General features: G+C 37.2%; 3 protein-coding genes across 5 annotated transcripts; all 3 read left to right on the top strand.

Moving 5' to 3' along the window:
* Positions 1-2,091: 2,091 nt before the first annotated feature.
* On the top strand, positions 2,092-4,124 carry LOC127988393 (dynein axonemal light chain 4). 3 transcript variants are annotated; one of them, XM_052591140.1, is made up of 4 exons: positions 2,092-2,244; positions 2,752-2,834; positions 3,295-3,378; positions 3,464-4,122. In XM_052591140.1, the coding sequence occupies exons 2-4, from the start codon at positions 2,763-2,765 to the stop codon at positions 3,626-3,628; spliced, it is 321 nt and encodes a 106-aa protein (XP_052447100.1). In that variant the 5' UTR covers positions 2,092-2,244; positions 2,752-2,762; the 3' UTR covers positions 3,629-4,122. The 3 variants fall into 3 exon arrangements, with proteins under 3 accessions (XP_052447100.1, XP_052447102.1, XP_052447101.1); XM_052591142.1 differs by having other exon boundaries at positions 2,149-2,204; positions 3,464-4,124; XM_052591141.1 differs by lacking the exon at positions 2,092-2,244 and adding an exon at positions 2,285-2,542 and having other exon boundaries at positions 3,464-4,123.
* A 2,664-nt stretch (positions 4,125-6,788) lies between these two features.
* On the top strand, positions 6,789-12,948 carry fam20cl (family with sequence similarity 20 member C, like). Its single transcript, XM_052591139.1, has 11 exons — positions 6,789-6,952; positions 7,028-7,408; positions 8,800-8,975; positions 10,104-10,182; positions 10,645-10,737; positions 10,855-10,970; positions 11,061-11,241; positions 11,512-11,621; positions 11,988-12,069; positions 12,163-12,222; positions 12,299-12,948. Exons 1-11 carry the CDS (start codon positions 6,819-6,821, stop codon positions 12,546-12,548), a joined length of 1,662 nt encoding a protein of 553 aa, XP_052447099.1. The 5' UTR covers positions 6,789-6,818; the 3' UTR covers positions 12,549-12,948.
* Positions 12,949-14,435: 1,487 nt separating this feature from the next.
* Positions 14,436-22,655, top strand: LOC127988391 (protein LIAT1-like). The gene is made up of 3 exons (XM_052591138.1): positions 14,436-14,545; positions 14,619-15,782; positions 18,489-22,655. The coding sequence occupies exons 2-3, from the start codon at positions 14,654-14,656 to the stop codon at positions 18,659-18,661; spliced, it is 1,302 nt and encodes a 433-aa protein (XP_052447098.1). The 5' UTR covers positions 14,436-14,545; positions 14,619-14,653; the 3' UTR covers positions 18,662-22,655.
* The last annotated feature ends 1,616 nt before the right edge of the window (positions 22,656-24,271 follow it).

The raw sequence follows: 24,271 nt of genomic DNA, 5'->3' as shown, positions 1-24,271 counted from the left end.
TGCTGGTTATTGTCATTCTCATCCTCTCATTGCTCTCTTGACGTTGTTGCTGCTGCTGTTGAATTATAGATGAGTGTTTATGACCCCCTCCATCACACCGACCCCTGCTGCTTCTCTCACACCAGTAACATCCTCTGTGTGTGTGTGTGTGTGTGTGTGTGTGTGTGAATTTCCTCTTCAATACAGTCTCTCTATTTGCCATTTGAATTCATTTAAATCTTTGCAATACTGAAAATTTCAATATTCATATGCCAGCTGGGTATCCTTCGTATATCCTTCCCACAATCACATAAAAATAATATTATGACATGGATGGTGTACAACGGCTGCCTTTATTCCTCACAACACTTGTTAGACATATTCATAAAGAAACACTTTCCTTGGTTGTAATGCTCCGTAAATGTCATGATGTTCCAGACTCCCATCTGCTGCAAGCCTCCTCTCTTTTCTCCTCCTCCTAAGGTTCTTGCTTATAATCTTGCTCAAATCAGTGGTTAGATTCTCCCCTTCTCCCCTCCCCCTGCTTTTATTTGTAAGTCTATCTAGAAACTGAAAATCCCCTGTAATCCACAAATCAAAACATGGTCTGTCTGGGAAACTCATGAAAAGCTTTTAGATGATCGAGTGTCTCAAAATCAGCACAATCCAATGCATTACATACTATAATGGCTATAGCTTAATGCTCTCCCTGAAAATTAAATATGAGAAACTATTTAGCTGTATTGCATTTTTCTAAAGGGTATCCTGTTAACATTTGCATTTTTTGATTGCTCATGCAAAAATTACAATTCTGTCATATCCCACTCAAGTTGTTCCAATCCTGAGTTTCCTTCTTCTGTTGAACAAAAAAGAAGATATTTTGAAGAGTGTTAGTACCCCAACAGTTGCTGGTACAGTAGCTGTTGACTTCCATAGTATGGATAAAAACAAATACTAAGTCAATGGCTACAAGCAACTGTTTGGTCATACTCAGAGCAGTATTGCATCTCACTGACAGCTCTTAGATCAGTGTGACAGTTATCTGGGGCAAGCTCACCAGCTGTGCACAGATATAGAGCTTAATAGGGTCAGTGAAAAGCAAGAGAGTAAATATCGCAGATGAATGTAGTGGGACCAATGCAGCATCTAGATAGCAGGCTTCACCCTGCTCAGACTGCAGTAAGGTTACATGGGGATAAAACACAGCTGGTGTCTGTACTCATAAAATACTGAGCTTAAAGAAATACCAAAAAAATGAAAATTCTCTCAACATTTACTCGTTGCGTGGTTAGAAGCTTTGTCAGTATTCATCCTAAAGATTTGGAATGACATCAAAGCAAGTAAACGAGAACAGAATGTACATTTTCTCTGAATTGTTATTATTATTTGTATTTATTTATTTAAAAAAGACCAATAAGACTTGACTTGCAGTCCATCAATTAATGTCTTGTGAAGCAAAAGCTGTGTGTTTGTAAGAAACAAGCCCGTCATTAAGACTATTTAACTTTAGATTGTAGCTTCATGGCCAAAATGGCAGTCTATAATACATAAATCTCTGACACATTTGCTTAGAACTATTTTTGCTTGTAAATGGCGCTTGATCTGTGCATATTTCACTCCTGATTCAGAAGAGGTAACTTTTCACTGGAGAAAGCAACATTAATAGCCTAATAAGATGCCTATAGATATTTTAGCTGAAAGTAATGTTTGGAAGTTAAAAATGTCTTGATGGATTTGTTTCTTACAATCATGCAGCTCACAATGCATTCATTAATTGATGGACTTGTGTATTATTGTGAAGGTTTTTATCAGCTGACTTTGATTCTGACGGCACCCATTCACTGCAGAGGATTCATTAGTGAGTAAGTAATGTACAGTAATGCTAAATTCCTCCAAATCTGTTCAGATTAAGAAACAAACTCATATAGACTAGGCTACATCTTGGATATCCTCGATTTTCAGCAATTTTTGGGTGAACTATCGTTTTAAGGATACTTCTTAAATTTGACTTTTTCAGTTATCTGTCCTCATAAATGAAGAAGACCAGAAACAAATGACCATTGAAATTCACTAGACACATGCCAGTGCATGGCGTTTTCTTGAACGAACGAATGAACGACACGCCCACGGACCAATCACGACCAGCGACGCGTTCAGGGGGCGGGGTCAAGCACACAGCTGTCGCGGAGGAGTGGTTGCTATGCTGGACATGTCTCTCTAGCGATGTCGGTTTAAGCACATTGAACTTCAGTTTTCTTTATTACGGTAAATTTTTATTACGCTAAATTCCAAGCTAGTTTATATGCAACGTTAAACACCTAGGTAGATCATATAACGCTAATAGAAATAAAAACGAGTGACCAAGTCATACAAATTAGCTTAGCAAGCTAGCAGTTTTCTTTATAGGTTACTGTTCGTTTTCCAAAACAAAGCTAATAATCACTTCAGAAGCATGCAGGGATATTACTAACTGTTCAAAAATACGCTAAATTATGTTTATTTGACATTTCCTTCAACAAAAAGTACTATGGTATAAGCATTGTTGTTTGGACATTGAATCAAGGTGATGGCATTTTATTGAAATTTACGATTGAAATGCCATTGTATTATTTTAAGTAACTTTGTTGTACTGTGGTATATCAGAGTATCATGGTATTACTGATACCATACCGCGGCTTCAAAAACGATTAAATAAACGTTAAACCTAAAGATATATTAGATTTGTTAACTATAAATTCTTATATGTTAATATGTCCATTTACTCTCATCTAGAGCTGAACATCATGGCAGAGACCGTCGATGGCAAGAAGGATGAAGCAGACTACAAGAGACTACACAGCTTTCCTCTCATACGGGTAAAGACTGTTGCATGAACGGACTTCTTCAGTCTCCACTGATGACAAATTATGAATGTTATAAACCATATCGTAACAAGCAATACAAAAAAAGGTTGGAAAATGCTTTCTTAGTGCTTTCTTGAACTCAAACAGTCGAGCATTGCATTGGTAACACTAAAAACCATTGATTTGTTACATTAACTTATAAAAATTTACATCTTCAGCACAGTCTTTATTTCTTTGGAGAAACAAGTGACTGTCAGATGCAATAAAAGTTTGTTTTTCGGGCCTGTCCAACTGCCTTTAACCATGAAATATTGGTCAAAATGAATCGTAAACATCTCAGTCATAATATAAATTCTCATAATCCAAAGTTTCACAACTCCGTAAGAATCTAAAAGTTAGAAAGCTTAAAGAAAAACAGAAAAATCGATGCGGGTCAAATTGACCCGAAACATAGAGTATATTTCCTCCACAGCACACAGATATGTCTGAGGAGATGCGGGTGGAGACCATGGAGCTCTGCGTGACGGCGTGTGAGAAGTTTGTCTCAAATAATGAGGTTAGTTCTCACTGCCATCTAGGAGAAGCAGATGAGATGTTAAGGTGGTCTCCTTTGTGATTGTTCATTGGTTCTCTCTCAACAGAACGCCGCCAAAATGATAAAGGAGTCTATGGATAAGAAGTTCGGGAGCTCTTGGCATGTGGTGATTGGTGAGGGCTTCGGTTTCGAAATTACGCACGAAGTGAAGAACCTGCTTTACATGTTCTTCGGTGGAGGCTTGGCGGTGTGTGTATGGAAGTGTTCCTGACACTAAATGACTGTCTGACAAAACTTTTTTTCATGTCCTTTCTGACTTTATATTCATTACTGAACAGGGTGCATTATTTCATACCGTTTACTTAGCGTTTTATGTTTTCTTCTCTGTTTTAACTGTTCTCTCAAAGCTGACAGGCCATCTGTTGGTTTTATTGTTCATCTCTGTCACTCTTTTTCCATCTGTCTCTTTTCTGTCTTCTATCTGTACATCCTCATCTGCTTATGATAGTTTCCATTCCTTTCATTTTATTTTTTTGAATCACAAATTATTTTTATAATTATTTTTTAAGACAAATCCTATTTTTTTATTTATATGTGAACACACATGATCTGTTTTTAAAACTTGTGATATTTTATAGGAGTTGTACATTTTGCACAGCTGTAATGTGTATTTGTCTTTATTATTAATAACTATTGTTATTGTCTTGTGTAATAAAACCTCGTTAGAAAGTAATTAAACACTTTTGTATACATCATTTGAAGTGTCAGAAATATTGATTTAAAAAGACAACAACAGACACTTAACAGAACAGTGCACCCTATAATTTACTCATCCTCAGGTCATCCAAGATGTAGATGAGTTTGTTTCTTCATGGGAACAGATTTGGAGATATGTAGCTTTATGTCACTTGCTCACCAATGGATCTTCTGCAGTGAATGGGTGCCGTCAGAATGAGAGTCTAAACAGCTGATTAAAACATCACAATAATCCACATCACTCCAGTCCATCAGTTAACATATTGTGAAGTGCTCTCTATCATAATATTGCTTTCTTAAATGTTAATCAATTGTTAGATGGCTGTGATGCATTTATCAGCTGTTTGGATTCTCGTTCTGAGAGCTGTCATTGGAGAAAAATGGCTTTTATCCATATAATTTAATAGGTATGTATGTATTGAGAAAATATGTGTTTTTAAGGAGCAGGGATTCAGTTTCTTTGAGTCTTTGAAGCACTTTTTATTTACTGATTATTGCACAAGCGAGTAGACATCTGGCTCAGAGCATCTGTTTACTCGGACACACACTGACCTGCTGTCAGGTTACTGTGACCTCCGTACCAATAGACACGCATTAACCTTTCTTTGCTCACCCTTTTCACTTTTAACTATTAATTGCAGCAAAATGACTCACAATATGTTTAAAGTAACACTCCAACTCCACTGTGGAACACAAAAAGATGGTTAGAAAGATGAACTTTAAATAACAACAATTTTAATATAAAATAATGGCAAAATACATGGTTTTTCAAGTAAAAACGAATAAATTACTGAAAAATTGATGGTGAAAAGCAGCAAAAGTACATTCCCTGAAGTCTTTGGATGACAGTTGTGATAATATATAATGAAATACAATTCTAAAACATATGCAGTTTGATATGAAATGTATATTAAATATATATGGAAAATATATATGAAATATAAAAATTTACAAGCACCAATGTGCCATCCCGTAATATCGGCAAAACATTTTCATTTCATTTCATGTTTTTCCACATCAACCATCGCTGCCATTTTATTTTTAACTCTAAATTTGAAGTTGCAATTAAATCTGTGTAGAGATCATCTTTTCTTCCATATTGTGACGTACATCTGAGTTTTATGGATATTTGGAAAAAGAAAAGAAATGTTGGGTGGAGACTTGGTTCTCTGCATCAGTTGTTGATTGGATATATATGTGATATGGGTGTGGCCTGTGAGCTTGCATGGACCGAGTTTAAGCAGAGTAAGCATTTTATGAGGTTGCTAATTTATATGAATTTGTATGACCTCACTCATACAATTTGTATGAGGGGTAGGTTTAGGGGCGGGGTTAGGTGTTGGTACAACTTCGCGACCTCGTAAAACAAGTATGAATTGCCATGAGATCGGGTTGGACTCTTTGGACTCTTTTATGACATGTTGCTTAACCATCACGTCAAAACATTTTTAATAATGAATCATCTACAATCTGCATTTATAAAATAGATTGTCATTTTTAAAAAAAAAATCATTTGTGTAAGCTTTAAATGCATAGTGGAGAAACTTTCTGCTTGGCATATTATAAAAACTCAGTCAGTCTTTTGGTTTGCAAAAAAGGGCTTTATGCAACCTCCCACACTCTAAACAACTTTGCTTTAATTGTTTGGCATTTTGGCATCTCCCTTTTGATCAGCTTCATTTCAAAACTGTTACTTAGCAACCTGTACAGACATAATGTTACAGGACTCACCATCCACTTTTACAGGACACTGAAGGATAACTAATTATCAAGGATGTATATTATATCTATTTATCTATCCTGTCTGGCATAAAGTCATGGCATAAACTTCCCCTTCTGCAGTGCATCTGATCTCTGATGCATACCATTATGCAACATTAGCAAATGGGCAGATTTGATCACGAAGCACCAGGCGGTGCGAGGTGTACTCCGAGTTATTCATCTGCTGGTCTGTGGTGAATGTGGGCGCATGTTTGCACGAGAGATGCTTGTACCAGTCTGTTTCTGGGTTGCCAATGTGAGGAGGTCCCCCATCAGATGTACAGGGTGAAATTATGAGACCCAAAAGATAAGTTTTGCCCCTGTCCTTCCTGATTTGGAACTGTCTAACAGACTTACAACAGCTATGTACATGACAAGTGAAATTATATTTACGTAAAAGCACATCCTACTTAGGAATATTGGGAAAAAAGAAGGCAAGACTTTAAAAAAATATATAATAATAATAATAAAAAACATTCCTATTAAATTTTCCGACATGTAACAGTTTTGTTCATGGAAAACCAAAATGTTTAAATAATACAAAATAAATATTAATAATTAAATATTCATAATCGTGTAACAATTTTTTTTCTCAATAATAAATTCTTGTTAAAACATTTATTAATTTAATTTTTTTATTAATATTAACCCACTGCCCCCCGACACCACAATTGTTTTTGTATTAAATTAATTATAAAATATAAATCTTAATAAAATAAAAACATATATTAAAAAAACATTTTCATGTCAGCTTTCATGTCCAGGCCTCCAATCATTTGGTTTCACCAGATAAATTACTAATAAATAGTTGCCCTCTACAGAGAATGAAAGTGAAAAAGTATGCTTGGTTGCACGAGGATAGAGGACAATTTGGTTAAAAAAAATTACCCGACTCTCCCGTATTGGGTGACATTTGCCTGGACATTACAGGGGGGAAAGTAAACATGTCCACTCAGATCAACCTAACCTGGCACAAAAAGGGAGTGCAAGAGTGCAAACGGGGAATAAGGTCTAAAGGACAGTCTGAGCTTCCTTTTAGTCCAGACAGACGGAGACAGAAACACCTTCTGGAAGACAGGTATGTTTTGCTCTATATTCTTTAACATGGGTGACTGTAGAGTTGAACTTTATACTTTGTGCCATCTAATTTCAGTACAATGCGAGTATGTACACGTCGGCGTTCACGGACATTGCGCTTTTGGCTGTTAATTGTCTTCCTGTGTCTGCACTTGCTCGTGGTTTCTCTTGTCCTGTCCATATACCACACTTCCTGCGAGCACCACTCATACCCTGATATCCAGACCTCCATCAGCTTCTCCGTTCAAAATACATCTGCTTCAACAAGCACAATGGCGGCTGCAGGAAGTGACACCCAGGAAGTGGAAATGGATGGCACAGCAGGTGATCTTGCCAAACTGGAGGCTCTGTACTCCCACCCGCTGTATAATTTGCCCACTCCACCACTGGCCGATGGTGATTGGCTGCTGAGAGTCCGAACGAAGAAAAAAGAGGAAGAGCGAAGCGCACAGCAATGGTGAGGACATTATGACATCACCTTTTTTTTTTTTTGGACTGCATGTGGATTTGTTTGATTTTCGAATATATATCCAGGCTTAATATATAAATTTTTATTGATTATTTCTCAAGTAATAGTGGTCTAACTTCGGTTCACGAATCGGTCTGAATCGAGAAAATCACACCAAAAACATTCAATTTTGGGTGATACCTCATACTGGCCTCTAGGTGTCAGTATTAAAGGGATACTCCACCCTAAAATGACAAGTTTTTCATTAATCCCTTACCCTCATGTCGTTCCAAACCCCGTAAATGCTCCGTACGTCTTCGGCACACAATTTTGGTTGAAAACCTGGAGGCTTGAGACTATCCCATAGACTTCCAAGTAAATAACAAGAATTTGCTGTTTCATTAAAAATCAAAGCTAAATACACGTAGAAACAGCACATTCTTGTGGCACGGAGATATAGAGTGACACAGAGGAGAAGGTTGACAAAATAATTATTGAATAAAGTCATTATTTTTGTTTTCTTCACTTACTAAAAGTGTTTTCATTGCTTCATATAACCCAGATTGCACGTCCGATGGCAGATGGAGTATTCTGACTAGGACTTTTCATACCTTTTATCGACCTTGACACTGTTATTTACTTGGCAGGCTATGGGACAGTCTCAAGCCTCCAGGTTTTCATCCAAAATATCTTAAATTGTGTTCCGAAGACGAATGGTGCTTTTATGGGTTTGGTGATTGTGGCGAGTGGGGCGGGGCCGAGAGATGTGGGAACAAGGAGTGAGGCCAGCGGGATGATTGGGAAATCAGCGACACCTGCGCCCCACCGCCGGTCTCGAGTCCATCGTAGGATATAAAACTGGAGCGACGATAGTGAAGGACGAGAGAGGACCAGGCCTGGGATTTTAGTTGTGTTTGCTTTTATTTTCGCGCATCAGTCGTCCGTGAGGGGCTGATGCGCTGTTTTGTTTATTTTGTGATTGTGGCGAGTGGGGCGGGGCCGAGAGGCGTGGGAACGAGGAGTGAGGCCAGGTGTAGTGATTGAAGATGAGCTGCACCTGCTCCCCACTGCCGGTATCGAGTCCCACGTAGGAGGTGGAAGGATATAAAACTGGAGCCAGTTCCCGCCTCCTTCTTCCCGATGAGTAGGAAGATTATATCGTTACAGTGATTATTAAAGTTTCATTTTGATTGTGCGCCGGTTCCCGCTTCCTTCTTCCGGATGAATACGAAGTTTTTATCATTACAGTGATTAATGACAAAATTTTCATTTTGGGGTGGAGTAACCCAGTGAGTCCAAAACTGCTGCCATATTAGCCATTAAGACAAATAAAATTCCTTTTTCCACCTTTAATTATGACTAGAGTACTGTTAGTGACCCATGAGTGAATCCCATCCTAGGCTGAGTGCTAATGAGGACGGCTATGATCCTATCCTCTGGAATGCTAGTGCTGAGACACATCCACCTTGGCTCCGGTTTCACCTTGGTATATCTCGCTGGCAGATGTATCAGCACAAAGACCCCAATCTGTCAGTGCTGACTCAGCAAATGGCATCCCACCGCATTGTCAGTGCAGGTAGGTGACCTTAAATTTTGCAAAGCAAGGCCTTTATATGAGAAAGACAGAGGGAGGGAGGAGGATGAAAAGAGCATGGAAGCCTGTTATTTGGTTATCGGCAGTCTTTAAAAAAATTTCTTTTACATTCCAGAGAAAAAAGTAAACCCCAAAGTTATACTTCACTTTTCATGTGTATGCTAGCGTGTGCATACAGTGTGTGTGATGCGCATTAGACTAGAACGGCGATTAACTTACATACCTGTACAATAAACAGATTAAAATGTGCATTCTCCCATTAAATTTTAAACATCCAGTAATGTATTCTCAAATGTCTTGTGGAGCACTTTCAGAGCATGCATTTATTTGTCATTTTAACAGTTTGGAAACAGCACAAATGTGGAAGTCCTTTAAAGATTTCTTATCCTATTGCGCCCTCTATAGGACCAGCGATTAGTCGACATAAAGCTTAAAGAGTCATGGCAGTGCATTAAAGTTGACTAGTTGATTAGTCAGTGCAACAGCTAGTACATACACTTCCAAAACACATTTATGTTCAAACAACATGTAAAGTGAATTTTGCATCCAAAGACCCCTTTGAGCAAAAATAATCTCTGTAGTAGACAAGTGGTCCTGGGGAGGAGGAGGGTTAAAGAAAATTCGGTGTCACTTTACTTGAAGCCTTTATGTATAATGTATAACAATGCATTCATAATGTACTGTATGTTGTAATGCTTTATACATTTTCATAAATAATTATAATCTAAGTTAAAATGCATTATAATATTTGAAGGTTTGTTTGTTATGCGTTTTAATGCAGTACACTTTCTAAAGGTGCAACAATGAGTGGATAAGTATTATAATGTGTTATAACTGTGGCTACAATTAGCCATGAGATCAAACAATGCATTATATAGTGCATTACAAGGCATAATTAATGCATTAAAGCTACTTTTATAAAATATTGTGTATACAGGCTTTAGATAAAGGGTTTCCAAAAATAAGGAAAATTCCTGCAGGACCAGGTCCACACGAGAATAAATGACATAGCATATAACTATGAATTTTTGAGAACTAAAGTCACATTTACCAGACATAATTTCACAATAACAACAAATGTTGCAAGTAAACTTTTCTGGTGCTTTCCAGTGCAAAAATCAGGTGGGACGCAGCTGAAGTTGGTGATGTCATTTCCTAATTATGGACAGGCGCTCTTCAAACCCATGAAGTGAGACCCAAGCACCATGTGTCATTTTTGCACTCCACTGTACTACGACTGTTTTTCTATGTAAACACTTGAGCTGCTAGACAGACATCTTTGTTGCATAAGTCTTTTGCTGCCTCTTCTGAATAACACTGTGTTCTAAAAGGCAGCCCCCAGGTAGGTTCATTTTTCAATAAAATGGCTACCAAGACCTTCCGATTTTTTTCCCCCCTCCACTGTCTGTGCGACACAATGCAATGAACAAATAAAATAAGATAAATGCAAGATTTGGAGACACATTTTTTAAGTATATTTATTTTCACTTTAGAATGGTGGTCAAACACCGAAAAACTATGAAAATGTAGTATCAGAATAGTTTTTACATTGTAAGGGAACAGTGAAGTGGCTCAAATATATTAATGTAATTCAAGATCTGAATTTTGATTATTTTGTTTAAAATTAAGATCAGAATTGTCTCGACTTAAGACAGGAACGGCATGAGGAGACCAATGCGAATCTGTATTACTTTTCTGACTTTGAGAGGCACAATGCTGAGATCGCAGCCTTCCACCTGGACAGGTAAGAGCACAGACTCTATATTACATATATAGCCATAAGATAAATCGGCTAATCAGTCTGAATTCAAATAAAAAAGAAAGAAAAAAAAATCGAAAACACTTTCTCTCTCACAAAAAGGATACTGGGTTTCAGAAGGATGCCTCCAGTGGTTGGGAGGCTTATTAATGTTTTAAAACAGATCAAAGACATCACCACCGACCATAAACTGGTCACAACATTTTTCACGTCTCCAGGTTTGTTGTCCTTGGCTCTTAGATTCCCCCATCACTTTCTCTCAAACAGAGAATTCTTGTACGTCACCATCTGTCTTTCTCTTTCTGCAGTGGGGAATGCATGTTTTTATGGCCAGTGTTCCTATTACTGCTCCACAGAGCATGCTATCTGTGGCCGTCCCCTCAAGATAGAGGGGTCTATGGCTGCTATGTTGCCAGACCCGAGTTTGGCACCACGTCGTTCATGGAGGAGTCCCTGGAGGCGGTCCTACAGTCGAAGCAAGCTGGCTCAGTGGGTGGAGAATGTGATATTTAAAAAGATAGTACATCCAAAATGACTCAACCTCATGTAGTTCCAATCTTGACCTTTCTACTGTTGAACACAAAAGAATATGTTTTGAATAAAAATCTCTTGGTGTTTTCCATCTATACACTGATCCTCAATCTGGACTTTCGAAGTATATAATTTCAGATTCTTCTTGTTTGTGTTTGTACATATTTATTGAGTGTGATTTAAAATGGAGAATCCAGCGAAAGTAACCGATGATTTTTTCTGTAATAGATGGGAGACAGAGTCCAACTATTGTGACTCCATAAAAAAGATGCCTCCCTATGACCGAGGCACTCGATTGGTGGATCTGATCGACATGAGCATTCTGGACTTTCTAATGAGTGAGTCGTGAATCAGGTTCGATGACTCAAGGGTTTTCTGATGTGTAACAGAAATATTCTGTTTTTGGACTAAACACATGACATTCTTTAAAATAGCTTGGTAGCATATCAAAAACAAAATTACATTAATATGGTAATAATTTAATATGGTGGGCCTATATATCCAAGTGCCACAGTACTTATTCAAAACATGAAAATGTGTACAAAAAAATATATATATTTTTTAAAGTCACTGGAGTCCAAACATCAACTTTAGACCTCATCAATGTTCACTGGCCTAATGTAAATGATCAAAATACATTTTAAGTTGTCTCTTTTTATTTTGAAATCTTTGTTTTCCTGATACTTTCCATCTACCCTCCTCAGGTAACATGGACAGACACCACTATGAAACGTTTGAGAAGTTTGGCAATGACACATTTCTCATACACTTGGACAATGGAAGAGCGTGAGTATTCAAAATCAAGGGTCAAAGAGGCTTTCTGTTGTTATTCTGGTTTGACTTAGCTTGGATGAGCATGAAGGCTCTTCTATGTTTTAGGTTTGGACGTCATTCTAAAGATGAACCGTCTATATTAGCTCCTCTTGTGCAGTGCTGCAGGTAGAGTGAACATAACTAACAATTTTAGAGAGATGTGTTTATGCTCTGCTTATTATTCCCTCGTTCTTTCCCTCAGGGTTCGTCGTTCCACATTGCTACGGTTACGCCTGCTATCTCTCCAGTCGTATCGGATGAGTGATGTCATGCGTGCATCTTTGTCTCAGGACCCTCTTGCAGTGGTGGCCCCACTCCTCACTGAACAACATCTTTCCGCTTTAGATCGTCGCCTAGAAACAGTCCTCCAAACCATTCAGGACTGTCTACAGCAGCATCAACATCACAGTGACGTCATATATGATGACATCACCGATTACCATGGGGCTTGATGGATATTATTTAGTTGTAGATGTTGTGCTGTGTTACCAGACTGTAAACAGCCTTACACTACAGTTACACTTTCATATTCAATGTTTGTGATTTGAAACAATAATTACGTCGTATGAAAATATGTGCTACTACAATGAAATCATGCAATCAGGTTTGAAAGAATGACTAGTGGTGTTAAAAGTGTGATCAGTTTAAAGTTTTGTACTCAGAGTTTTGTCAATGTACACCTACTTGTGAAAATAATACCAAACCAATTAAAAATTAAAATTAAATTTTATTAAAAATTAAATTTTAAATCAACTTATTTTCCCCTTTAAATGATACATTTTTCTCAGTTTAAACACTTGAAATGCCATCTATGTTGAATTCTGAATAAAATATTTAAATTTGAAATTTCCACATCATTGCTTTCTGTTTTTATTCACAATTTGTATAGTGTCCCAATGTTTTTGGAATCGGGTTTGTATTTTGTAAAGAATCCTTGGGGTCTTGAAAGGCACTATACAAAAAAAAAAAAAAGTTTAAAATTAAAATGGATTAAACCTAGAATTCATTATGATTTAGCACTATTTGCTTAAAGCTGTTTTGTGTTTGAGAAATAAAACCAAAAGCTCAAGATTGTTTTCTAGTGCATTCATCATTGTCTTCGCAAACATACACAATCAAACTGACGTGACGACTGATTGACCTCATTCTTCTGTCTCTATACATAAATACACATTTACATAGACGGGCGAACATAATCACCTGATTTTGTAAATGTGGACAATTGCATTAGGCACCCAGTTTGCACTTGTCTATAGCTTACATAGAAAATGAGACTACAATAGGAGAAATATGCCTTTTATTGAAAGGGTCCAGCTTTACAATTTCTATGTCTGTGCTCAATAGCAATGTGTTCATCCCGCCATTTTTCATCTAACAATTGACACATTCAGCATTAACATACGAGATCTCAGTAATAAAGCAGAATAAAATTTTTAAATCTTAAAATGTTAACTTCAATACTGGAAAATCTTTGAAAAATTGAATTTTTATTTGAAAAATATGGATGTCATTTCCGAATTGTGATATTGGGTAAATTTATGTGAGTAAGAGAAACTCCATACACATACCTACAGTTCCACGAATGTTATGAGGACTGAAATTATGCTTGTAGAAAATTTGTCAGGAAAGTAAAACCTGTTGATGAAACTCAGATAACTTAACAGGGAGTTTTTTAAGGTCATAATCACATCTAAGGAGGAGATCAATGCCTCCTAAAAATATGGCTGGGGATATGAGACCAAAAACTTTTAATTTTTTAAAAATTATTTTATTTTATTTAAGATTTTATTTTAGTTATTATTATTTAACATTTCAATTTCACAAAGAAATCTGAAGCATTTTGTCTGAGAAATTCACATTTTCATTAATAATTTGTCTTAAATATATATGTAGCTATACATACACATTTGGCCGCGTCGTAAATTTATTGAATCGTTACATCCTTATATGCTACTAGTTTTTGGTTTTGCTGATCATTATTCAGCAGACGTCTTTTTCTTTTCTTTTCTTTTCTTTTTTCTCTGGCGAGTTAAATTCAGTTTGCAGTAGCTCCCAAAACATGAATAATGCCTGTGTATTTTGAAATGTTGCGAGCCCTGAGGTGTGTTTCCCAAAAGCATCGTTAATAAGGAGCCCTATCAATTTTGACTCGAGGATTCTTTTGTGCCGCTTCTCCAGAGAGATGATTATCATACCTCTCTCTCAAAGTTTTGTCCATTCATTAAACAAATCGACGTTCTCACAACGGTCTGTTCTTACTGCGTCGTTTCACTCACTCCAGTCCAGCGGGTGGCGCTAAACACATACGTTTGTTTGCCACACACCATTAAACCTTAGACAAAGAAGTTGAGTTTCACCGCGCTCTCGTTTGTTGTTATGTCGGGATGCTGCCTTAATACAGACGGTGATAAACGTTTATTTTAAGAGGAAAATACAGTTTTTGAATAAGGTCGGTAAATACCTGTAATATTCTCAACCTCACAGTCGTGACTTCGTTTTTAATCAAGCAGGAATATCTTTAGGAGTATCATCTGAACTGAGATCTGCTGTTGTGAAGATGGTGTTTGTAAAAGAGGAGAGTGAAGAGAACATGAGTGAACCAGAAACCAGGAGAATAAAACACGAGGAACCAGAAACCTGCAGAATAAAACTTGAGGAACCAGAAACCTGCACAATAAAACCTGAGGAACCAGAAACCTGGAGAATAAGACACGAGGAATCAGAAACCTGGAGAATAAAACTTGAGGAACCAGAAACCTGCACAATAAAACTTGAGGAACCAGAAACCTGGAGAATAAAACACGAGGAATCAGAAACCTGGAGAATAAAACACGAGGAACCAGAAACCTGGAGAATAAAACTTGAGGAACCAGAAACCTGCACAATAAAACTTGAGGAACCAGAAACCTGGAGAATAAAACACGAGGAATCAGAAACCTGGAGAATAAAACACGAGGAACCAGAAACCTGGAGAATAAAACACGAGGAACCAGAAACCTGGAGAATAAAACACGAGGAACCAGTAACCTGCAGAATAAAACACGAGGAACCAGAAACCTGCAGAATAAAACACGAGGAACCAGAAACCTGGATAATAAAACAAGAGGAGCCAGAAACCTGCACAATAAAACATGATGAACCAGAAACCTGGAGAATAAAACTTGAGGAACCAGAAACCTGGAGAATAAAACACGAGGAATCAGAAACCTGGAGAATAAAACACGAGGAATCAGAAACCTGGAGAATAAAACACGAGGATCCAGAAACCTGGAGAATAAAACATGAGGAACCAGTAACCTGCAGAATAAAACACGAGGAACCAGAAACCTGCAGAATAAAACACGAGGAACCAGAAACCTGGATAATAAAACAAGAGGAGCCAGAAACCTGCACAATAAAACATGATGAACCAGAAACCTGGAGAATAAAACACGAGGAGCCAGAAACCTGCACAATAAAACACGAGAAGCCAGAAACCTGGATAATAAAACACGAGGAGCCAGAAACCTCCAGAATAAAACGCGAGGAGCCAGAAACCTGCAAAATAAAACACGAGGAACCAGAAACCTCCAGAATAAAACACGAGGAGCCAGAAACCTGCAAAATAAAACACGAGGAACCAGAAACCTCCAGAATAAAACACGAGGAACCAGAAACCAGGGGAATAAAACACGAGAAACAAGGAGGTTGGTGTTTATACTTCAAACAGTCATTAAAGACAAATGTGGTACAATCACAGATCCTTTGTGTAAAAATAAGGCCTTAACTATCATACAAATTTCTTAAATCCATGTTTTTAAAGTTCTTATGGAAATGTGTGTGAACTGACACTGGGAAGATTTAATTATTTTTTTAATTAATTATATTTTTGCTTTTTGGAATCATGAAACTGTTGAACTTAGAGCTTGTGAGACTGAATTTGTTTTTACGCTAGTATGAGTCGCTATAGGACTGTGCTTATTTTAAATCATGTGAATGTCTCAGTAGAGCATTATTTGATTGTCTGTTACAAATAAATCAGTTACAGTTTTGCAGCAGACTAACAAATGACAATGCAAACAGACTTTCACTGTAAGATATATGTGACCCTGGAGCACAAAAGCTGTCATAAGTAGCACTGGTATATATGTAGCAATAGCCAAAAATACATTGTATTGGGCAAAATTATCAATATGTCTTATTTAAATATTGTCTCATATGTCTTATATATATTTATGCGTTATACGTTGTAAGTTTATTGTTTCGTTACTCCCCATCATGAGTGAAAGAAAATGTCTCTCTTGAGAAAAAGTTTTGGAAAACAGCACATAAATATCGCTATAAATCAATATGGGGTTATTAAATAACGTTATATATTTTTTATTTGATTTAAGATTTGATTTTAGTTATTATTAACAAATTAATTTCACAAAGAAATTTGCAGCATTTTTAAAAGAAAAGAAATAAAACGACACATTTTCATTAAATTAAATTAAATTAAATGTATGTATTACAATATCCCACGAGGCTTTAGCAGGCATGTATACATGATACTAAGCGAGGCAGACGAAGCCTGAGACTTACCAAGCTCAACAGTGCCTCACAATAAAATCTGTGATGAAAAGGGGAACTGCAGAGTGCTCTAATTTAGAGCCATTGGGGCAGATTTGAGACTGCCCCAGTTATTTTCAAGTTGGTATGTCTGTTTTGTTTCTTTTTTATGTGGAGTAGTAGATCAAATTAACAAAGTAGGCTATACCAGTCCTCTACGGACACCTTGGAAATTGAATTATAGAAATATATATTAGGGGTGTAACGGTACGCAAAAATCACGGTTCGGTACGTACCTCGGTTTTAAAGTCACGGTTCGGTTCATTTTCGGTACAGTAAGGGAAAGAAATGCAAACATTAAACTGCAGGTTGTTTATACTAGAAACTTTTTTTAACAATTTGTTTACACTTTTTTAAAAAAAATACTTTTGAATAAAATAAATAATAAAATATAATGTATAATAAAATAAAAAAGAATAAGAAATAAAATACTGATGCAAAGTTCTCCACTAAATAAAATACTCTGTCTCAAACCAATATCATATAATAAAATATAATAAAAAATAAAAAATAAATAACTATGATTACAGTGCAGCATTACCAATCCCAGCTTGTAGGCCTGCTCATATTTAAAAAAATATATATAACTTTTCCAAAGTGTAAAATGCAGCTTCATTAGTTTCAGTTTTTAGACCTGCTCAGATTTCATTGTTGTGTTGGACCGATCGGAATTAAGAGCAAAGGTCTGTTTAAATGCAGACGGGAGCTGTGTTTGAATTACGGTCGGTTTTTTCCTAGTTGTAGTGATGTTCACACACTGGCATATTGCACCTGTCAAACAGTCTATTTTGCCGCCAATACTGTTGATGGTGTCCTTAATCAGTAGGCTTTATATTTATGCTCAACATGAAGTATAGATATTGTTGTCGTAAAGACAAGATACTGGTCTGTCGGCGCCTCGGCGATCTCCTTCTATGTCACAGCAGCACAGTAGCAGCAGCGCGCCAGCGCCGCGTCAGGCACAATTCTGGTGTGTAAAGACACAGAAAACGCGAAGCAACTGACACGCAGCAGAAACGCCACGCTCACGCAACGCAGCCAGCGTGTCACCGGCCTTAGAATCAGATGCAGGGCGGGATTTACGCTGAACAAAATATTGCATTCGGTACACACGTGCACCGTACGGAAAGTCCTGTACCGAAACGGTCCGGTACGAATACACATACCGTTACACCCTACATACCTAACGGTTATACATACCCTACATACCCAATTCAGGTCTTGGAGTATCTACTAATGAGCTGATGATCTTTAATTAAGGTGACATGGAAAACATGCAGTGTTGAGGGCCTCCAGGCACATGGTTGGGAAACACTGGTCTATAGGCCCTCTTTCAAATGAGACCACCCCCGCGACAATAGCCCCCGGGTTTCGTGTGTTATGGGTGGTTCAATTCGTGGTCCGGCACAGACCGCTCTAGCGATCTTAGTTTGCTACCAATGCATTCAGGGTGCCGCACGAGAGGGCTCCTCGAGTTGAAGGGATCCTCTGTATTTAGTGGAGACCTGCCAGCACGTTCGCGAGATAGTGACACCAGTCAACACTTTCACATCAATAAGGGGAGGTCTCTTGTTCAGGCCGCAGCATTCAAGCTTATTCAATCCTATTCAACCGACCGTAAGTGTGCAGCAAGGGGACTTCACATGAAATTCTGCCATGATTCCTGTTCTAAGGGAACGTACAGGTTACATTCAAAGGGCATTAAAGTGCACAAGACTTGAATTTGTAGTGTACACAAATGTTTTATCCTTTTATTATTATTTTTTTGTCAACTAATTTTCATCTTTATGATTTTATTTTAGGCCTGATGAAAATGAAAGAAGAAAGACAAGATCTGAAAGATGTGGAGGAGAAATTTCAGGATCATAAAGATCTTGATGCCAATGAAAAAAGATCTGTGAGTTGCAGCCTTAAAAAAAACAGAATTCAAAAAGCCTTTCAGCTGCTCTCAGTGTGGAAACACTTTCAGATGTAACACAAATCTAAGGGATCACATGTTAATTCATGCTGGAATAAAGCCTTTCAGCTGCTCTCAGTGTGGAAAGAGTTTTACAACGAAAGCAGGTTTAAAGGATCACATGTTAATTCATACTGGGATAAAGCATTTCAGCTGCTCTCACTGTGGAAAGAGTTTTACAAAGAAATCAAACCTTAATAGTCACATGTTAATTCATACTGGGATAAAGTCTTTCATCTGCTCTCACTGTGGAAAGGGTTTTACACAGAAAGGAGACCTTAAGAAGCATTTGGTAAGGCACTCTTCAGAAAAACCTTTCAGCTGCTCTCAGTGTGGAAACATTTTCACGTATAAAGCAAACCTTAAGAAGCACATGTTAGTTCATGCTGGGATAAAGTCTTTCAGCTGCTCTCAGTGTGGAAAGAGTTTTATGCTGAAATCAAGCCTTGATAGGCACATGTTAATTCATGCTGAGATAAAACCTTTCAGCTGCTCTCAGTGTGAAAAGAGTTTTACACTGAAAGAACAACTTACGAGTCATTTGGTAACTCACACTTCAGTAAAACCTTTCAGCTGCTCTCAGTGTGGAAACACTTTCACGTGTAAAGCAAGCCTTAAGGATCACATGTTAATTCATGCTGGGATAAAGCCTTTCATCTGCTCTAAGTGTGGAAAGAGATTTACACTGAAAGGACAACTTACGAGTCATTTGGTAACTCACACTTCAGAAAAACCTTTCAGGTGCTCTCAGTGTGGAAAGAGTTTTAGATGGAAATCATGCCTTAATGGGCACATGTTAATTCATGCTGGGAAAAAGCGTTTCTCCTGCTCTCAGTGTGGAGAGAGTTTTACATGGAAAGGACAACTTACGAGTCATCTGGTAACTCACACTTCATAAAAGCCTTTCACCCGCTCTGAGTGTGCAAAGTCTTGGGCACGTAAAGGATACTTTGAGAATCACATGTTAAAGGGGCCATCGAATGCAAATTTTCCAAAAGTTTATATGATTCTTTAGGGTCTTGAAGGGGTCATATAATGCCATTTGAAATTTTCCTTTCTCAGTGGAGTACTACAAGCTCTTGGTGCATGAAGAAGGTCTGTTAAGCGGCAAAGAATTAGGTCGCAAATTCAAAGATATATTCTTTATAAAAGTTAAGCGGTCAACCACACCCCCCTAAAATGGCTTGTTCAACCACGCCCCCACATCTCTTCGTCTCTGTGTGGGAAGAATTGCATAACACCACCCAAATGTTCACACAAAGAAAGAAGGCATAACGTTTATTCTCTCTGTTGCCACAGCTGACATGTTGTGGAGTCGCTGTGTTTCATTAAACTGAAACTCAGTTTGGCCTTCAAAAAGAGGACATGACAAGAAATCAGTGGTGAAGTTGTATTTCAGCACTGTTCAAGAACAGTCCAACCCAAATATTCTGATGTGTGCTGCTCATTTTATTCAGGATGAGGACTGATTCCTGAACCAGTAGCCTGCAATGTGTCTGTGGCACAACAGCGGTTTCTGTAAAGTTGGGCAGTTCAAACTTAGCAAGGCCAGTCTGGCTCTTCTGACTCACAGCATGTAGGTAAATTTTTTATATTTAAATAATTTTCCACTTATGATTCAAACGCGAGTTTTGAGCAGTAGAGTATTCTTGTTGTTTGTTATTTCTCAGATCACAAATGCAGACATGGTTTTATGTTTACGCAGCGCAATGCGTAAAAAGACATAAGTCATTATAATTTGTAATGTCCCACTGGATAAAACAAATGACTGGTTTGTAATGGGTTTTATCTGTTTTGTCTCGTCTAGTGATGTCCAGATCGCAAACAAATCATTTATTTATTTTCTATTTGACCCGATTCTATTTAATACGCTCAATCTGATGCAAAAATAATCAATATCCCGAGTAATTCAGTTACTCCTAACAGTACATTGACTGAACTGTGATGATGGGATGTGCACCAGCAGAGCAATCTCATGATTCTGGCCTGGGAGACGACATAGTGTGTTAAGGGGCGTAACATTTCGGTTACACGCTTGAGGCATTCAACCAGTCACGACGGACTGAATAGCTGGCCAAATCATAGCAAACATCACTTTTCAGACCGATAAGCTTTGTCAAAATCGGCGCGTTTCAGAAGGCAGGGCATAGACTAGAAACTAACACGTACATTTTATGGAAAATAATGTTTTTTTGAACTGTAAACAGCATAAACGCATTGCATTACACCAAATAATGTTCTTTTTAGCAGCATCATATGCTAAAATATACTTTGGTTAAAATTTCTCAATTGTAGTGTAAAACAACACCACTTTTACCCTGTCAAAAACAGCTCTGTTTGCAGCCAGCTGTTTCGGTGCATCTTCCTTTAAATGCTAATGAGCTCTGCTCACCCCACCTCTCACTTCAGTGGGGCAATAAGCCACTCTCATGAGACTGTAAACTTTAGATACATTTAGCTGCAGAACTTGCTAACTAGCACATTATTAGGAAAGATGATTTGCAAAGATTCATTTTAAAAAATAAAATAAAACTTATACTCACTTCTGTTGGTGAAGGTGGATCACAAATGATTTGCGTGAACATAGATGCATTTAGGTAAATTGGGGGCACATTCACTTCAAAAACAAAATCAAGCCGTCTCCAGCAGCTCAATTGTCAGGAGTAAATAACGACTGCTGTGTAATTATTTACATTCAATTCAATTAAAGTTTATACCAATCATAGAAAAGCAGCTTTACATAAAAAAAAAAAGTTTCTATATTACATGTAGGAGTATTTTATTAGTGGTGATTTTGGCAGAAATGTTCAGTAAGAATCATGCAGTTAGTTACAAATTACATGTTATCAAACATGAATTAAATTCAAACAATGTGTAAAAGTGAATTTTGCATCCGATGACCCCTTTAAACTGTTTTTTAAAATTTGATACAATGGAGCATATCAGAGCAAATCAGACCATTTAAAATTCAAACAGAAAAGTGTTGAAACACAAAGAGCTGAATTCCACAAAGAGGCCCAGGACAAAAGATGATCATAAATCAGATCCCATCACCAGCCTGAAACAAGCCCAACCAACCAACCAACTCTTTCACAGCTTTGAACAGCTTGCAGGATTTAAACAAAAGAACACCAACTGATAATTCAACTCAGGAAAGAGATTGTCAAATTTGGTGCAAGTAACAAAGATTAATGATCAAAGTGACTCAGAGCATGACCATCACATGCAAGTCCATGATTGAAATCGAGAACTAAAGACATCCTCAGATTGACTTCTTCCACCTAAAAGACAAGAACCAGACTGAGATTCTTTCTAGACCCTTTTGACATTTTGTTCCTCACAGAACACTCCCTCACATTGACAGAACGATACAGAGACTATTCAGTTTACATGACTAAATGCATCAGATCAACCAAAATGATGCTAAAAGGATTAATGAACAAATATTATTCTGATACTTAACTCCATATGATGATTGTTACCAACACATTTGACTTTCATGTCCTAATCCCCAGTGTTGGGGAAAGTTACTTTTAAAAGTAATGCATTACAATTTAAATTACTTCCTAAAAAAGGTAACTAATTACATAACTTACTTTTGTTTTTGTTACTTTTGCATTACTTTTAAATCTGGGCTGGGTTTGCTTGTTAGCTTTTAATATAAAAAGTTAATATTGTGGCAAACGTAAAAGCCCTTGCCCCTTTCACATCAAAAGCCTCAGGCGGAAGGAAATGTAAATTCACGTCTGTACACTAGAACAAAGAAGAGGAAAGTTCAACACTCTTCAGCAATAAAAAAAGAAGAAATGTTAGTTTATCTTGTGAAATATTTGTATGGTTGAATTGGATATTCGAAGATCAGCAGCAAATTGGTTAATAAAATTGGATGTAATACATAAAGGATATGTGTATTATTTAACATGTTTAATTATTGCAGCTTTGAGACATATTCTGAGATCCTCTTAACTGTTTTTATTAATTTCGAGGAAAATTAAATCATTTTTTTTTTCTGTGAGTGAGTAAGTGTGATTAATTTTTGCATGTTCACATTTATTCTAGAACTAAAGTAACATCTTACTCCCGATTTCTCTCAACAAGGTGACTGGAGATCTTTCAATCAATAAATGGGTAATTTTAAAAAGTAATGTGTTACTTTACTAGGTACTTGAAAAAAGTTATCTTATTATGTAACTCGTGTTACCCCCAACACTGATTGTGTATGTTATTTTTAATAACTGTTGAACAGTTCATAGGTTTTTATTCATGTATGGTATGTTTGTGTTTGAGAATTTCACGTATCATATTCTTGTTATAGAAATCGTGTCTAAATTATACTCCGCAAGAGTGGGAAAATTAAGACTTGTGTGACATAACACGTTGATTTGTGTATTGAGAGGTGAACCATAGAAAAAAAAAAAAAACAGAAATAAGACAATCTCTAATTCCATGGGCTTTTTGCCACCGATTTTTCATTTATTTATTCTTATTGTTATTATTAATATTTTGTCTTTGTGCCTTTTTACCACTGCTTTTTGTGTTCTTTAAAGGGTCATGAAACCCCAGAACACATTTTTTTTAGATGGGAACAGATATGTACTAGCTGCACATCACTGAAAAGACTAAAAGCACTCATCTTTCCAGTTTAAAAAGCAAAGTCGAAGATACGCGATTAAATCTGACGTAGATTTGGGACTCGTAGTGTGTGATAGGATTGAAGGGGCACATCTACGTGAGCTGGCCCTGAGTTAATCTGTGCATTTATTCATGAGAAAGAGGTCATTCAAGCCAATCACTGCACTGTAGTAGGTATAAATTATTATGGTTACAATAGTACATCTTATTCATGAAAAAGTATCACAAAAAAAACATGGTTCGGCATTGAGTGTGCTAATTTTTTAAACTGTTGTAAAACAATTGCATTTGTCCTCTGAGCTGAGTTGTGTCGCGAGGTTCAGTGCAAGACATAAGCATTTACAAAAGATAGATGTTGATTTGCCGATGAAGCATGTATCCACCCAGCACACATGGAAACCAGAGTGAAGAAGCAAGTGTAAGATTTATTTATTTTCTTTCTACCTCTAGTCATCATTTTTAATTGAAATACAATGGAAATGTATTTATCATTTTTATTTATTTATCATTAGGCACTCAAATGAAACCTCATAGAAGGCATGTTAGCTGCAGTACTGTCATCTCTAACACATCATTTGAGGAAGGCCCTCTAGCTGTTTCAACACCTGTGAAAAGGCCTAGAACAGAAGCTGCAGATGACATCACTTTTCATCCAGAAGTGACTAACCACAGCATCTATGATGAAGGGTGAGTAATTGAGTATGTGTACTTTTCAATTTGCCTGCTGCTAATATCTTTATCAATAAACATCTGACACAGACAATTCATCTCCATGGTTTTGTGTTTGCTGTATTTTAGCACAGTGATTGAAACCCCACATTGTAAAAAGAGGAGGTTTGTCGTTTATGAAGAAAACCTAATTGAGCTCTTCAGGAAGTGCCCTTTCTGCACAAGGAGCTGTGTCACACATGCTAGGACTGTGGGAACACTTCTGTACATGGACCAGGTTTGCACACACTGTGAGCATCAGAAGACTTAGACAAGTCAGCCATATGT

Source organism: Carassius gibelio, chromosome B22 (genome assembly GCF_023724105.1).
Source record: "Carassius gibelio isolate Cgi1373 ecotype wild population from Czech Republic chromosome B22, carGib1.2-hapl.c, whole genome shotgun sequence".
NCBI classification, from domain to species: domain Eukaryota; kingdom Metazoa; phylum Chordata; class Actinopteri; order Cypriniformes; family Cyprinidae; genus Carassius; species Carassius gibelio.
The sequence above is the reverse complement of the archived record's forward strand: the minus strand, read 5'-3'. Positions and strand labels throughout refer to the sequence as shown.

Excerpts from the sequence above, each read along its gene's own strand:
- LOC127988391 (XM_052591138.1), top strand. The coding sequence starts at position 14,654 with ATGGTGTTTGTAAAAGAGGAGAGTGAAGAGAACATGAGTGAACCAGAA. Across the intron at positions 15,783-18,488 it reads AAAACACGAGAAACAAGGAG|GCCTGATGAAAATGAAAGAA; the intron begins GTTGGTGTTTAT and ends ATTTTATTTTAG.
- fam20cl (XM_052591139.1), top strand. The coding sequence starts at position 6,819 with ATGTCCACTCAGATCAACCTAACCTGGCACAAAAAGGGAGTGCAAGAG. Across the intron at positions 10,183-10,644 it reads GCGCTCTTCAAACCCATGAA|ACAGGAACGGCATGAGGAGA; the intron begins GTGAGACCCAAG and ends TCTCGACTTAAG. Across the intron at positions 10,971-11,060 it reads AACATTTTTCACGTCTCCAG|TGGGGAATGCATGTTTTTAT; the intron begins GTTTGTTGTCCT and ends CTCTTTCTGCAG.
- LOC127988393 (XM_052591142.1), top strand. The coding sequence starts at position 2,763 with ATGGCAGAGACCGTCGATGGCAAGAAGGATGAAGCAGACTACAAGAGA. Across the intron at positions 2,835-3,294 it reads ACAGCTTTCCTCTCATACGG|CACACAGATATGTCTGAGGA; the intron begins GTAAAGACTGTT and ends TTTCCTCCACAG. Across the intron at positions 3,379-3,463 it reads AGTTTGTCTCAAATAATGAG|AACGCCGCCAAAATGATAAA; the intron begins GTTAGTTCTCAC and ends CTCTCTCAACAG.